Source organism: Stenella coeruleoalba (genome assembly GCF_951394435.1).
Source record: "Stenella coeruleoalba genome assembly, chromosome: 15".
Classification (NCBI taxonomy): domain Eukaryota; kingdom Metazoa; phylum Chordata; class Mammalia; order Artiodactyla; family Delphinidae; genus Stenella; species Stenella coeruleoalba.
In genome coordinates this window covers 25,462,871-25,479,180 of record NC_137161.1, presented here as the reverse complement: position 1 = coordinate 25,479,180, position 16,310 = coordinate 25,462,871, and the positions used below count along the sequence as shown (strand labels likewise).

The 16,310-nt window shown below is 39.7% G+C and overlaps 1 protein-coding gene across 7 annotated transcripts in view; it reads right to left on the bottom strand.

Moving 5' to 3' along the window:
• The window catches only part of CDK5RAP1 (CDK5RAP1 mitochondrial tRNA methylthiotransferase), a 73,631-nt gene that overhangs the window by 32,899 nt on the left and 24,422 nt on the right, over nt 1–16,310 (bottom strand). For 6 of the 7 annotated variants that reach the window (XR_013831493.1, XR_013831494.1, XR_013831495.1 and 3 more), the window contains 5 exons: nt 14,154–14,384; nt 12,794–12,891; nt 12,032–12,087; nt 5,870–6,000; nt 3,488–3,637 (listed from right to left, as the gene is read on the bottom strand). Coding sequence is in view for 4 of the 7 variants with exons in the window: in XM_079943979.1 (XP_079800105.1) it covers nt 3,488–3,637; nt 5,870–6,000; nt 12,032–12,087; nt 12,794–12,891; nt 14,154–14,384 (666 nt within the window). In the remaining 3 variants the exon portion in view is untranslated. The remainder of the gene's footprint in view (nt 1–3,487; nt 3,638–5,869; nt 6,001–12,031; nt 12,088–12,793; nt 12,892–14,153; nt 14,385–16,310) is intronic. The other variant, XM_079943980.1, reaches the window with a different exon arrangement.

The window sequence follows — 16,310 nt, the reverse complement described above, 5'->3', positions numbered from 1 at the left end:
ATTGGAAGAATCAACATTGTGAAAATGACTCTACTACCTAAAGCAATCTACAGATTCAATGCAATCCCTATTCAAACTACCACTGGCATTTTTCACAGAACTAGAACAAAAAATTTCACAATTTGTATGGAAACACAAAAGACCCCGAATAGCCAAAGCAATCTTGAGAACGAAAAACGGAGCTGCAGGAATCAGGCTCCCTGACTTCAGACTATGCTACAAAGCTACAGTAATCAAGACAGTATGGTACTAGCACAAAAAACAGAAATATAGATCAATGGAACAGGATAGAAAGCCCAGAGATAAACCCACACACATATGGTCATCTTATCTTTGATAAAGGAGGCAGGAATGTACAGTGGAGAAAGGAGAGCCTCTTCAATAAGTGGTGCTGGGAAAACTGGACAGGTACATGTAAAAGTATAAGATTAGATCACTCCCTAACACCATACACAAAAATAAGCTCAAAATGGATTAAAGACCTAAATGTAAGGCCAGAAACTATCAAACTCTTAGAGGAAAACATAGGCAGAACACTCTATGACATAAATCACAGCAAGATCCTTTTTGACCCACCTCCTAGAGAAATGGAAATAAAAATAAACAAATGGGACCTAATGAAACTTCAAAGCTTTTGCACAGCAAAGGAAACCATAAACAAGACCAAAAGACAACCATCAGAATGGGAGAAAATATTTGCAAATGAAGCAACTGACAAAGGATTAATCTCCAAAATTTACAAGCAGCTCATGCAGCTCAATAACAAAAAAACAAACAACCCAATCCAAAAATGGGCAGAAGACCTAAATAGCCATTTCTCCAAAGAAGATATACAGACTGCCAACAAACACATGAAAGAATGCTCAATATCATTAATCATTAGAGAAATGCAAATCAAAACTACAATGAGATATCATCTTACACCCATCAGAATGGCCATCATCAAAAAATCTAGAAACAATAAATGCTGGAGAGGGTGTGGAGAAAACGGAACACTCTTGCACTGCTGGTGGGAATGTGAATTGGTACAACCACTATGGAGAACAGTATGGAGGTTCCTTAAAAAACTACAAATAGAACTACCATATGACCCAGCAATGCCACTACTGGGCATATACCCTGAGAAAACCATAATTCAAAAAGGGTCATGTACCAAAATGTTCATTGCAGCTCTATTTACAATAGCCAGGAGATGGAAACAACCTAAGTGTCCACCATCAGATGAATGGATAAAGAAGATGTGGCACATATATACAATGGAATATTACTCGGCCATAGAAAGAAACGAAATTGAGCTATTTGTAATGAGGTGGATGGACCTACAGTCTGTCATACAGAGTGAAGTAAGTCAGAAAGAGAAAGACAAATACCGCATGCTAACACATATATATGGAATTTAAGAAAGGAAAAAAAAAAAGTCATGAAGAACCTAGGGGTAAGACAGGAATAAAGACACAGAACTACTAGAGAATGGACTTGAGGATATGGGGAGGGGGAAGGGTAAGCTGTGACAAAGTGAGAGAGTCACATGGACATATATACACTACCAAATGTAAAATAGATAGCTAGTGGGAAGCAGCTGCATAGCACAGGGAGATCAGCTCGGTGCTTTGTGACCACCTAGAAGGGTGGGATAGGGAGGGTGGGAGGGAGGGAGATGCAAGAGGGAAGAGAGATGGGAACATATGTATATGTATAACTGATTCACTTTGTTATAAAGCAGAAACTAACACACCATTGTAAAGCAATTATACTCCAATAAAGATGTAAAAAGAAAAAAAAAGTGAAGATTCCAATGCTGGCCTTGAAAAATTCATTTATTCTCTAGCCCCAGGTGAGTACTGGCTTATGCTGGATATGTTTTTTTTTTAAAAAAAAAAAAAACAAAGCCTTGTTTTGGTTCATTTAATTATCATGGGCCCTCTGTGGGGTTGATGAAGTGTTGGACAAAAATTAGTAACCTTTGAGTACTTATTCATTCAATCAAAAGACAGGTACACTATTCTGACCAGACCCTGTGTGAGGAGAGCTGGGCATATAATGACCTAATTCCTACTGGATAAAATGTGGATTACTAATAGACATGTTCATGTACAGGTCTCCAGAATCACAGTGACACCCTAAATAACAAAGCATTTATCGAGGCAAACACTTTTGACGTATTTCACCAGCTCAGCATCACCAACCATCAGCAGCTACTAGACCAGACCACAGGAAGATTCCTAACCCAAGCTGAGGTGATCAGACTCCCTCTCCTGGAAATCTGAATTGGAGCTAAAAGACACAACTTTGGTCTGTGAAAAACTGGAACTACACCATGAAACACAGGAACTATAGGGCTGCTGTACTCTACCACACAGATGAAGAATCAGGAAAAGCTGGTCTGAGGAGGAGAGAAGAAAGTCTGAGCCTCAAGGGCTTCCCAGACTGGGTACAGTCCCTTCCAGACACCTGGCAGTATTCTTGCCTTTGGGCTCCACAAAACACTCCTGAAGTCTTATACAACACAGAATTATTTTTGGCTTAGACTGAATGGCTTGAACAAGTTTCCCCTCTGTTACTCACTACCAGAGAGTCCTAACAAACACAAATACCAAGCAATTGCTGATTTTGACACTGCCATATCCTAAGGCATGGAGCAGGACTCTCCTTTCTCAAACCTGGACTTGTGAGGAGTCACAGAAAGAGCCCTATCTCTCTCTTTCCTCTCCTCTTCAATAGCCGAAGAATGCAGCTTCACAGAAGGTTAGGTTCCCTAACTCACCCCTTATCCCATCTGTTTAGTGCTCTAAATGATGACCAGGTTCCCAAGCTTGACCACAGAAGACTACAGAACTCCAAACTTCCAAAACGCAGTACATTTCTAAGAAAGTGTGATTTTTAAAAGGACTGAAAACAAACAATAAAATTGTTTCTAAAAATACACATATAATAGTGTTTCCAAAAAGGTGGAGCAGAAATACTTTTCACTAATCCTTGCACTAAATACAAAAATATCCTTCAGGAATGAAGAAGAAATCAAAACACTCTAAGATGAAGGAAAACAAAGAGAATGTGCTGCCAGAGTGTCTAAAGGGAGTTCTCTAAGCAAAAAGTAAACAAAAAAGAAGGAACCCTGGAACAACAGGAAGAAAGAAAAACAGACATGATAACTTGCAAAGAAAATCCCAAGCAACCTACCCAAAAAACTCCTAGAACTATTTAGTTCAGCAAGATCAGAGGATACAAGATAGAAATACAAAAATCAATTATTTCTACATACTAACAGTGAACATATGGACACCCAAAATAAAAATATAGTTGCAATTACAATAGCTAAAAAAAAGAAAAAAATGGGTGTAAATCTAAGAAAACATGTACAGGATCTATATGCTAAAAACTGCTAAAAGAAATCAAAGATCTAAATAAAGGGAGATATACTGTGCTCTAAAAAACAAAACAAAATATATATATACACATACATACATACATACACACATAGCCTCACCCCCTCCACCAGCACCAGCTGGGTACAACCCACAAAGGTCTTGTTGGCTTTTGTTGCTTCTTCTCGGAAGACAGTGATAAGTTCCTCCAAACGCCTTAATTTTACCTCTTCTGGGATATCATCCTTCAGCCTGTGATATGCCCGTGTCTTCTATTAAAAAAAAAAAAAAAGAGAGATGGAGGTCACCACGGACTTGTAGAATCCGTTCTTCAAACACGGAGGCAGACATGCTCATCCAATTTGCAATTTACAGACACATGTATAGGAACACAAGCCACACCACAAGGGTTCTCTAACTCTTGGGCCTTCTAAGAGAAAAAGGTAACTATACAGTGGAGCCACGTTTTTACAAGGGTTAAATTCTAAATTTAGCACATGGAAATCATAGACTCAAAATTGTTCTTGATATTTTTATAGGATACAGACACTAAATAATTCATATACCAGGTTACTCAGCAGCAGTGTTTATAAAGACACAAGATGCAAAGCATAGTAAATGTTTATCAATAGGGAACCAGTAGGGTCTTCCCTGGTGGTGCAGTGAGTAAGACTCTGTGCTCCCAATTCAGGGGGCCCAGGTTCAATCCCTGGTCAGGGAACTAGATCCCACATGCATGCCGCAACTAAGAGTCTGCATGGTGCAACTAAGAAGTCTGCATGCTGCAACTAAAAGATCCCACATGCCACAACTGAAGATCCCAGGTGCCGCAACTAAGACCCGGTGCAGCCAAATAAATAAATAAATTTTTTTAAATTTATTTTAAAAAATAGGTAACCAGTAAAACAAATAATGGTTTATCTACACAATGGAATATTACCCAGTTGTGACAAAGAATGAGATAGCTATGTATACAGATATGATTGCTCTCCAAAATATACTCTGAACAGAAATAAGCAAGGCACAGATCAACATGTATAATAACTTTGATGTAGAAAGTATACAAATAAATATATTTATAAATACATGAAATGTCTCTGGAAGGTTAAAGAAGTAGTTGCTAAAAGCAGTTGCCTTCAGGGAAGGAACTGAAAAACTAGGCAACCCAGGAAGAAAAAACAACTGCTTTGCACTGCATACTATTTTGACCTTTTGAATTTTATACCACACTCAGGTTTTACCCAGTCAAAAAAAAAAAAGAAAAGAAAATGTATCCTTGAAAACCTTTTAAATCATCCAAAATCATAGTGTACATACATGTTTATATATATAAACACACACACTTTATATATATCTTTAGGTACGCAGCTCATAATGGAGTTGGAGAACCACTGAGCTAGACAAAAGTGGAAAGTCTATACACCAAAGTCTAGACATTCAAACCAATCTGCCTTTAAGAGAACTACCACATCCAGAGGGAAATGAAGAATGGGTAGAGAATTCTAAAACAGAATTCTCTTACAGGATTTACTCTATTCTGTCTTATTAACAACTAACCTCTACTGTGCACTTAACTATTATAAAACACTATTTTAAGTGCTTTATATATATTATCTTAAATCTCAAAATAACCTGATGAGGTTGGTATTTATGTTATCCCTTTTCACAGATGAAGAAAGCAAAAACTTTTCCCAAGGTCACACATTATTAAATGGGAAAGGCACAACGTGAGTGCTTGTTCTCATCCACTATGCTACTTGATTAAGCCTCTAGGACCTTAACCCTAATCTAGGAATTAGACTCCAAGTAAACACTCATATTCAATGCCCATAGGATATGCTTCCACCTCACACTGAAAACTCACTTCCCAACTCTAGCATTAAAAAGAATTTCTCGGGCTTCCCAGTGGTTGAGAGTCCGCCTGCCGATGCAGGGGACACGGGTTCGTGCCCCGGTCTGGGAAGATCCCACATGCCGCGGAGCGGCTGGGCCCATGAGCCATGGCCACTGAGCCTGCGCGTCCGGAGCCTGTGCTCCGCAACGGGAGAGGCCACAACAGTGAGAGGTCCGCGTACCGAGAAAGAAAAAAAAAAAAGGCTGAGGATGGCTAGGAGGGCAACAAGGAGCCTCTGTAAAACAAATCACATCTGTTGGCCAAAAAAGAAGTTCTGCATATTAATAAAAGATTTTCGGTTTCTTTTAAAGAGAACAGTGCCCCTCCCTCCACTTTCAAATTCTGAACAACCTAAACATAATTTTAAATATTCTAATGAAGAGGAATACTAGCACAATTGTTTTTCATCTCAAGTTGCTGAACTGTGTAAAAGGGTAGACAGGTTTATTAGAAAAAATAAGGAAATGAATGGTAAGATCCTTGTGGTTTCTCAAGGACAGCCTCGCTGCCACTTTCTTTTCTTCCCAGCTGTCCACAATCGACCAGAAACTGGTCGGGAATTATGTCAGTCTCAGCATAGAAGTAGCTCCTCCCCCAGCCCAGGGCTCACCTGTCTCATGCTATAGGCAAAGAGGAAGCCCATGTTGTACTGAACTTCCTGAAGCAAAGACACTGTCTGGAGGTGATCTTCCTCCGTCTCACCACAAAAGCCAGCAATGAAATCGCTGCTGAGGCTCACACCTGTGACACACAACAAAAGACAGCATGTCACTGCTGCTTACCTTCAAGAGAAGCCTTTGGTACCTGTGGATTACGGAGGGAAGGATAGAGACTGTAAGGCCTTCCCTGGAGCTAGCCAACCCGTGTGCAAGTAAAACGGAACAGTTATTATAGAGCAAGGAGGTAAAGGCCTGCTCATCAACAAGGTTCCCATGCCAGAGCCTGGCTTCTCAGTCTACATTCCCCTCAGTGCTAGAAAAGATATTTTTCACTACAAATATTGGATTTAGGGACACAGTAGGAGTCCGTATTTTCAAATTTGTCCTGCTTTAACTTTTTTTTAATTTAATTTTTATCTTATATTGGGGTATATTTGATTTACAATGTTGTGTCAGTTTCAGGTGCAAGCAAAGTGATTCAGTTTTACACATACATATATCCATTCTTTTTCAGATTCTTTTCCCATATATTTAGGTTATTACAGAATATTGAGTAGAGTTCCCTGTGCTATACAGTAGGTCCTTGTTGATTATCTATTTTATGAATTCCACTTATAATTGACATCATATGTTATTTGTCTTTGTCTGACTTACTGCACTTAGTATGATAAACTCTTGGTCCATCCACAGTGCTGCAAATGGCATTATTTCATTCTTTTTTATGGCTGAGTAATATTCCATTGTATATATGTACCACACCTTCTTTATCCATTCCTGTCGATGGACATTTAGGTTCCTTCCATGTCTTGGATACTGTAAATAATGCTGCAATGAACACTGGGGTGCATGCATCTTTTCGAATTATGGTTTTCTTGGGATATATGCCCAGGAGTAAGATTACTGGATCATATGGAAGCTCTATATATAGTTTTTTAAGGAACATCCAAACTGGTTGTACCAATATGGAGGTTGTCTCCGTAGTGGTTGTCTCCATATGGCTGTCTCCACAGTAGCTGTACCAATTTACATTATCATCAACAGTGTAGGAGGGCTCCCTTTTCTCCACACTCTCTCCAGCATTTATTGTCGGAAGATTTTTTGATGATGGCCATTCTGACCAGTGTAAGGTGATACCTTATTGTAGTTTTGATTTGCATTTCTCTGACAATTAGCAATGTTGAGCAGCTTTTCATGTGCTCTTTGGCCATCTGTATGTCTTCTATGGAGAAATGTCTATTTAAGTCTTCTGCCCATTTTTGGATTGGGCTGTTTGTTTTTTGATACTAAGCTGCATGAGCTGTTTGTCTATCTTGGAGATTAATCCCTTGTCGGTTGCTTCGTTTGCAAATATTTTCTCCCATTCTGTGGCTTGTCTTTTCGTTTACGGTTTCCTTTGCTGTACAAAAGCTTTTTAAGTTGAATTAGCTCCCATTTGTTTATTTTTATCTTCATTACTTTAGGAAGTGGATCCAAAAAAGATATTGCTGCAGGAATTCCCTGGTGGTCCAGTGGTTAGGACTTGGCGCTTTCACTGCCATAGCCTGGGTTCAATCCTTGGTTGGGGAACTAAGATCTCTCAAGCCATGTGGCATGGCCAAAAAAAAGATACTGCTGCCATGTATGTCAAAGAGTGCCCTGCCTATGTTTTCCTCTAAAAGTTTTATAGTATCCAGTCTTACATTTGGGTCTTTAATTCATTTTGAGTTTATTTTTGTGTATGGTGTTAGAGAATGTTCTAATTTCATTATTTTACATGTAGCTGTCCAGTTTTCCCAGCACCACTTACTGAAGAAACTGTCTTTTCTCCACTGTATATTCTTACCTCCTTTGTCATAGATTAATTGACCATAGATGTGTGCATTTATTTCTGGGCTTTCTATCCTGTTCCAATGATCTATATTTCTGTTTTTGTGCCAGTACCATACTGTTTTGATGACTGTAAGTTTGTAGTATAGTCTGAAGTCAGGGAGCTTGATTCCTCCAGCTCCATTTTTCTTTCTCAGGATTGCTTTGGCTATTCGGCATCTTTTATGTTTCCATATAAATTTTAAAATTGCTTGTTCTAGTTCAGAGAAAAACACCATTGGTAATTTGATAGGGATTGCACTGAATCTGTAGATTGCCTTGGGTAGTATAATCATTTTGACAATATTGATTCTTCCAATCCAAGAACGCGGTATATCTTTCCATCTGTTTGTGTCATCTTCAATTTCTTTGATCTTATAGTTTCTTAACTTTCATCTTATAGTGTTTTATAGTTTTCAGAGTACAGGTCTTTTGCCCCTTAGGTAGGTTTATTTCTAGGTATTTTATTCTTTTTGATGCAATGGTAAATGGGATTGTTTAATTTCTCTTTCTGATCTTTTGTTGCTAGTGTATAGAAATGCAACAGATTTCTGTACATTAATTTTGTACCCAGCAACTTTACCACATTCATTGATGAGCTCTAGTAGTTTTCTGGTAGCATCTTTAGGATTTTCTGTGTATAGCATCATGTCATCTGCAAACAGTGACAGTTTTACTTCTTCTTTTCCAATCTGGATTCCTTTTATCTCTTTTTCTTCTCTGATTGCCATGGCTAGGACTTCCAAAACTATGCTGAATAAAAGTGTCTTGTTCCTTGGGGTTCCCTGGTGGCGCAGTGGCTGAGAGTCCGCCTGCCGATGCAGGGGACACAGGTTCATGCCCCGGTCTGGGAAGATCCCACATGCCGCCGAGCGGCTGGGCCCATGATCCATGGCCGCTGAGCCTGTGCATCCGGAGCCTGTGCTCCACAACAGAAGAGGCCACAACAGTGAGAGGCTCGCGTACCACAAAAAAAAAAAAAAAAAAAAAAAAGTGTCTTGTTCCTGATCTTAGAGGAAATGCTTTCAGCTTTTCACCCTTAAGTATGATGTTAGCTGTGGGTTTGTCATATATAGCCTTTATTATGTTGTTAGGTTCCCTCTATGCCCACTTTCTGGAGAGCTTTTATCACAGATGGTTGTAGAATTTTGTCAAAAGCTTTTTCTGCATCTACTGAAATGATCACATGGTTTGTACTCTTCAGTTTCTTTTTTTTTTTTTGCGGTACGCGGGCCTCTCACTGTTGTGGCCTCTCCCGTTGCGGAGCACAGGCTCCGGACGCGCAGGCTCAGTGGCCATGGCTCACAAGGCCAGCCGCTCCGCGGCACGTGGGATCTTCCCAGACCGGGGCACGAACCCGTGTCCCCTGCATCGGCAGGCGGACTCTCAACCACTGCGCCACCAGGGAAGCCCCTACTCTTCAGTTTCTTAATGTGGTATATCACACTGATTTGTGGATATTGAAAAAAATCCTTACATCCCTGGGATAAATCCCACTTGATCATGGTATATGATCCTTTCAATGTACTGTTGGATTCAGTTTGCTAGTATTTTGTTGAGGATTTTTGCGTCTATGTTCATCAGTGATATTGGCGTGTAATTTTCTTTTTGTGGTATCTTTGGTTTTGGAATCAGGGTGATGGTGGCCTCACAAAATGAGTTTGGGAGTGTTCCTTCCTCTGCAATTTTTTGGAATAGTTTCAGAAGGATAAAAAGGATAAGTGTTAACTCTTCTCTAAATGTTTGACAGAATTTGCCTGTGAAGCCAGCTGGTCCTGGATTTTTGTTTGTTGGAAGTTTGGGGGGTGGGTTTGTCTGTCTGTCTATCTATCTATCTATCTATTTATTTATTGCTGCATTGGGTCTTCGTTGTTGTGTGCAGGCTTTCTCCAGTTGTGGCAAGCAGGGGCTACTCTTCGTTGCAGTGTGCAGGCTTCTCATTGCAGTGCCCTCTCCCGTTGTGGAGCATAGGCTCTAGGCACATGGGCTTCAGCAGTTGTGGCACATGGGCTCAGCAGCTGTGGCCCACAGGCTCTAGAGCACAGGCTCAGTAGATGTGGCACACGGGCTTAGTTGCTCCAGGGCATGTGGGATCTTCCCGGACCAGGGCTCAAAGCTCCATCCCCTGCTTTGGCATGTGGATTCTTAACCACTGTGCCACCAGGGAAGTCCCTTGTTGGAAGTTTTTTAATCACAGTTCAATTTCAGTACTTGCAATTGGTCTGTTCATATTTTACTTCTTCCTGGTTCAGACTTGGAAGATTTTACCTTTCTAAGAACTCATCCAGGGCTTCCCTGGTGGCGCAGTGGTTGAGAGTCCGCCTGCCAATGCAGGGGACACGGGTTCGTGCCCCGATCCGGGAAGATCCCACATGCCGCGGAACGGCTGGGCCCGTGAACCATGGCCGCTGAGCCTGCGTGTCCGGAGCCTGTGCTCCGCAACGGGAGAGGCCACAACAGTGAGAGGCCCGCGTACCGCAAAAAAAAAAAAAAAAAAAAAAAAAATACATACAGAACTCATCCATTTCTTCTAGGCTGTCCATTTTATTGCCATATAGTTGCTTGTAGTAGTCTCTTATGATCCTTTGTATTTCTGTGGTATCAGCTGTAACTTCTTCATTTTCATTTCTTTTTTTTTGGCTGTGCCACATGGCATATGGAATCTTAGGGATCTTAGTTCCCCAACCAGGAACAAACCCTTGCTCCCTGCAGTGGAATCAAGGAGTCCTAACCACCGGATTGCCAGGGAATTCCCTCATTTCTGATTTTATTTATTTGAGCCCTTTCCCTTATATTCTTATATATAAGCCAAAGGTTTATCAATTTTGTTTATCTTTTCAAAGAACCAGGTTTAGTTTATCTTTTCTGTTGTTTTCTTCATCTCTATTTCATTTATTTCTGCTCTGATCTTTAAGATTTCTTTCCTTCTACTAACTATGGGTTTTGTTTTTGTTCTCCTTTCTCTAGTTGCTTCTGATGTAAGGTTAGGTGGTTTGAGGTTTTTCTTGTCTCCTAAGGTAAGATTATATTGCTATAAACTTCCCTCTTAGGGACTTCCCTGGTGCCGCAGTGGTTAGGACTCTGCGCTCCCAATGCTGGGGGCCCGGGTTCGACCCCTGGTCAGGGAACTAGATCCCACACACATGCCACAACTAAGAGTTCACATGCCACAACTAAGGAGCCCACGTGCTCCAACTAAGGAGCCAGTGAACCGCAACTAAGGAGCCCACCTGCCGCAACTAAGCCCCGGCACAACCAAATAAAAATAAATAAATAATTTTAAATAAATAAATAAATAAACTTCCCTCTTAGAACTGCTTTTGCTGTGTCCCAAAAGTTTTAGATCGTCATGTTTTCATTTTCATTTGTATCTAGGCATTTTTTGATTTCCTCTTTGATTTCTTCAGCAATCCATTTTTTAGCCTCCATGTGTTTGTGTTTAAATTTACAGTTTTTTTCTTGTAGTTGATTTCTAATCTCACAATGTCGTGGCTAGAAAAGATGCTTGATATGACTTCAGTTTTCTTAAATTTCCCATGGTTTGCATGACCCAGCATGCGATCTATCATGAAGAATGTTTCAGTACCTCATCCAAACATATACTTTTGAAGTTAAACACAATGTTCCGACACACTTTAATTTATTTAAGTATCCCAACAATCCAATAAGGTGAGTACTATTAACTCCATGTTACAGATGAGAAAACTGCAGCCCAGAGAACCTCCACACTATCCTGTCCCATCCAAATGAAAGTATTGGTACAGAACACAAGTTACAATAATTAGAAATTTGTAAAACAATGTAGACATTGTCAACAAATCTAAACTAAAAGACTTACAGAGTAATTTTATTCGGAGGAAGGGAAAAGAGAAAGGGGAGTAAGGGTTATGATAACAAGAAAGGAAATTACCTCTAAGTACACATTTTTAAAAATATCAATTGCTCCCAAATCAGAACTAATTTAGACTATAACTTTGCCAGCTAACGAGCAGGAACGAGGTTTCTCTCATGTGTTCAGAAACACAAAGACTATAGAAAAGGAATCCCTTTAGTACCTGAGGCCACAAGCTAATCCACACCTCTGAGTATATCTAGCAAGACCAAGATATTAAAAAATCGGAAAGAAGAGAAAGAGAGAAAGGAAGAGGAGCAAAAGAAGTGAGAAAGGTGACACAATGTACTACCACAGGTGTTGCCTGTATCTGACCAAGAAGACTGGGGTCACTGGTAGAGTAATGTGCTCAGCAAAATATGTTTCTTAAATGTACCTGGGATAGACTCTCTGATATGATGAATTAATTCCACATAAGCTTCTCTTGAATATCTGCAATAAAGAACAAAAAGAAAACGCTTAGATGAACCAATCTTCTTTAAATGAATGCTATAAGAAGATAGCACTATGAACTAATCACATGTAATTACTTCTCATTCACATAGGACAGTACAAGAGTAAGTATCCAGAAGAGTCCTTTTGATCCAAATCCTGTACTATAACCTAATCCAAAGCCTATAAAATTTTAATTCAAGAACATAAATTACTCTAAATAGATGTTTTTATTTAACTAAGAAATGAAGACAAATTAACATTTAATATCTCTAAAACTCTTTGCCAATGTGGAATACAAGGAAATTACTAGTTCCATACAGCTTGCCATTTGTCACATGATCCTTTCAGTCTTATCTTTGCTATACTTACTATTCCCAAAGTGAGTGAATACATGGAGCTATATTTAAATTCTAAGACCTAAAAACCTTTAATGTTAAAAGCTAAAGGATTAAAATCTCAGTGTGCCACACAGTAGGTGCTTAATAAAACACATGCTAAACAAATGAAATGAGTGATCTAGTCCTCAGTCTATACTTATAGAATGAACAGAAGCAAGTTATAATGTCCATGGGTTTACTCATGTAATAAATATTTAGTGAGCAGCTACTGTGTGCCACACACTACACTAGGTTCTTAGACACTGCTTGGTCCTTAAGGAAACATGGAAAGGTATGGGATGCCCCCCCCCGCAAGCAAGTCTGACCCCCTCCGCATGGCCTCCAATACACGGCTGCTTCCACTCTGGGCTGGTAGGTGGATCTGTTTACAGATATTGTCCCTCTCATGAATCAGCTGCAGAACCTGATCAAATAGAACACATTAAAGGTCATCAAAGTCACACCAAAGAATCTTGCGGAAAGGAATACCACCCCCCACTGTTTCTCCACCAAGGTTAATTTTTGAGAATTAAGAGGCTGACTAAACCAAACACATAAATTACCGAAAATCTTTACTTTTGCTCAACCCACGTTCTGTCTGTCCCAGACATTTCACCTGATAGCACCTCTGCTTTCAAAGAGTGAAGAAAGTAAGCAGTGGTCAGATTCAAGCCATGGGGCTATACAGGGGTAGTGCCAACAGAGGCCAGAAAGGAAAAACAGCATTTGTTTCATCCAGCTTACAAACTAATTAGCCACTTTAAAAGATATCATCAAGAAACTAAAACTAGGGCTTCCCTGGTGGCGCAGTGGTTGAGAGTCCACCTGCCGATGCAGGGGACACGGGTTCGTGCCCCAGTCCGGGAAGATCCCACATGCCACGGAGCAGCTGGGCCCATGAGCCATGGCCACTGAGCCTGCGCATCTGGAGCCTGTGCTCCGCAACGGGAGAGGCCACGACAGTGAGAGGTCCGCGCACCGCAAAAAAAAAAACAAACCAAAAAAACACACTAAAACTAGGAGAAAATACCTGAAAAAAAATACTGACAAATGATTTATATCAAGAATACATAAAGAACTTTCACAACTCAATAAGACAAATAACACAGAGGGGAAAAAGTAGGGGTGGGGCCAAAAGACAGACATTTCACCAACACAAAAAACCTTCCAAAAAAAGGTTTCACACATGAGCTACATACTACATGCCAAGCACATTGCCGAGTACGTTCTACCTGTTATATCTACTTCCCAATAACCCAAAGCAGGAAGTGATTATTAACCATTTTACAAACAAAGATGACAAGTTGAAAAGGTCACCCCTACTGGTAAAGCAGTGGAAGAGCCAGGACTGAACTCAGCTCTGAGGCCAAAGTCTAGACTGTTTCACACTGCATCACACTGCCCCCCACCTGTCCTTCCCACAACATCCTGTAATAAAACCTCTCTCCGCACAGCCCTCATGGTCCCACTGGTGGTCTTAGTATCAGTCCTTTACTTGCCCCCACCTTGGGAGATTTCAAATCTTTCCAAAGGATGGGTAGATTCAGAGGGCAATATATAGTAATACACCACAGGATCCCCTGATCCTCTGAGGACGGATGCCTCTGCTGCATGCTACTGGCTGCAGCCTTTGGCATGCTTAAGGATACTGATGTCAGTTCGACACACTAAACTCTCAATACTCACCTCATCAGGAAAGTCCTTGGGGTGGGGAGAGGTGAAACGAATCCTCATTTCAGGATCTATTCTGGAGACCTGATCCAGAAGGTAAGCAAAACGAAGGCCCCCTTGCTTGGCTTTATAGTTGGTAGAAAAGCCACGGCTAAGGTTGGTGGACACTGCATTGTTGAACTGGACCTCTGAAGTGTCCCGAAAACTATTAACATTCTGACCAAGGAGTGTCACTTCTTTCAGCCCCTGAAAAAGGGAAAATAAATATACTGGAAGCAATTTTAAAACATGTTTGGCAGCTTCATACCAAATCTCTAAGTAAAATTAGCTAAACCTACCAAGAGCCATCCATAAATGTACTCTGTCTTTAACCCAATAATTTCATGCTTGGGCACCTTGTCTGAAGAAATGAACTTCAGAATAAAACCTTATGTAAAAAAATCTTCAAAGCATTTTTTAGAATAGCAAAAAAGCTGGATTCAAGCCCCATGTTCAATAACAATGGTTAATTTATAACACCCAAAATCAAGTTATGACACCATTCTGTCCACTGAATGTTATATAACCATCACCTATGAAGTATTCTTGCCAAAAGCATTTAGTCTAAATCCCATCAAGCTTTTACACCTAACTTCCAGTTTACCAGAATTCAGGGCAATATTTTAAATGACAACATGAGGAAGCAATCAGCCAAACCCAGACATGTCTAATGCATCATTTAAGACACACAACAAAAAAGTGAAAGGACTGTTTTAGATTAAGAGAGTTTGAAGAAATATTACAATACAATCAAACAAAACTGTACAAATCTTGATGGGATCTTGGTTTGAAAACAGAACAGTAACAAGATATTTTTGGAGAAATTAATAAATTTTGAATATGGGCTGTGTGTTAGAGAATATTAGTTAATTGTTAAATTTCCTACAAATGATAATGGTATTATGGTTATGAAGGGGAAAATTCTTTATTCTGAGAAGATACATACTGACGGATGCAGGGCAAAGTGGCCTGATGACTACCACTTACTTTCAAATGGTTCAAAAAAATATATTTATATATCTACAGAGATAGGCAGATAAAGGACATATGACAAAATGTTAATAATCATGTTTATTAGACTAGTCTTTCAACCTGTCTGTTTGAAAACTTGCATTGTAAAAGTTCAGAAAGAAGAATAATGGTTTCTATAAAGACTATTTTTTATAATTTTATTTTGACATAACTTCAAACTTATAGAAAAATTGCAATGGTGTAAAAAACTACCAGGACTTCCCTGGTGGTCCAGTGGTTAAGAATCCGCCTTCCAATGCTAGGGAAGCAGGTTCGATCCCTGGTCAGGGAATTAAGATGCCACATGCTGTGGGGCAACTAAGCCCGCACTGCAACTACCGAGCTCGCGCACTCTGGAGCCCATGCACCACAACTGGAGAGCCCACGTGCCATAACTACTGAGCCCAAGTGCTCTGGAGCCCGCGTGCCACAACTAGAGAGAAACCCGCACACCACAACAAAGAGCCCATGCGCCACAATGACAAGATCCCACATGCCACATCTAAGACCCAACACAGCCAAATAAATAAATAAATAATTTATTTATTTTTAATTAAAAAAAAAAACTCCCATATACTATTTGCCCAGATTCAATAACTGTTAACACTGTGTCCTATTTCTTTATTATTCACATTCACACCTCATGTATATACTTTGTCTCTCTACACACACACGCAAGCACACATTTTTCTAAGTCTTCTGAGAATAAGTTGCAAACATCATACTCTTTTACTTCTAAATATTTCAGCATATAGGAATATTTTCTTATATAATAGTAGTCACAGGACAATTATCAAAATCAGAAATAATGATAATATTATCTAATCCACATTCCATAAGCCAAATTTTCACCAACTGTCCTATGTCCTTTATAAGTTTTTTCTTAATCTTTATTCAGCAACAGCATGTCTAGAAATTTATCTTATGGATATAACTATGTAGATGGACAAAGATTAATGCATAGAGATGTACTTCTACACAGCACTGTTTTAACAGAGGAAGAACTGAAAGCAAATTGAAAGCTGCTGTCCTACAAGTAAATCATAGTGCATCCATACCAAGGAAGGCCACACAACTACAAAAATAAATTAAAAGCTGTTAATGACATGAGAAAATGTTCAC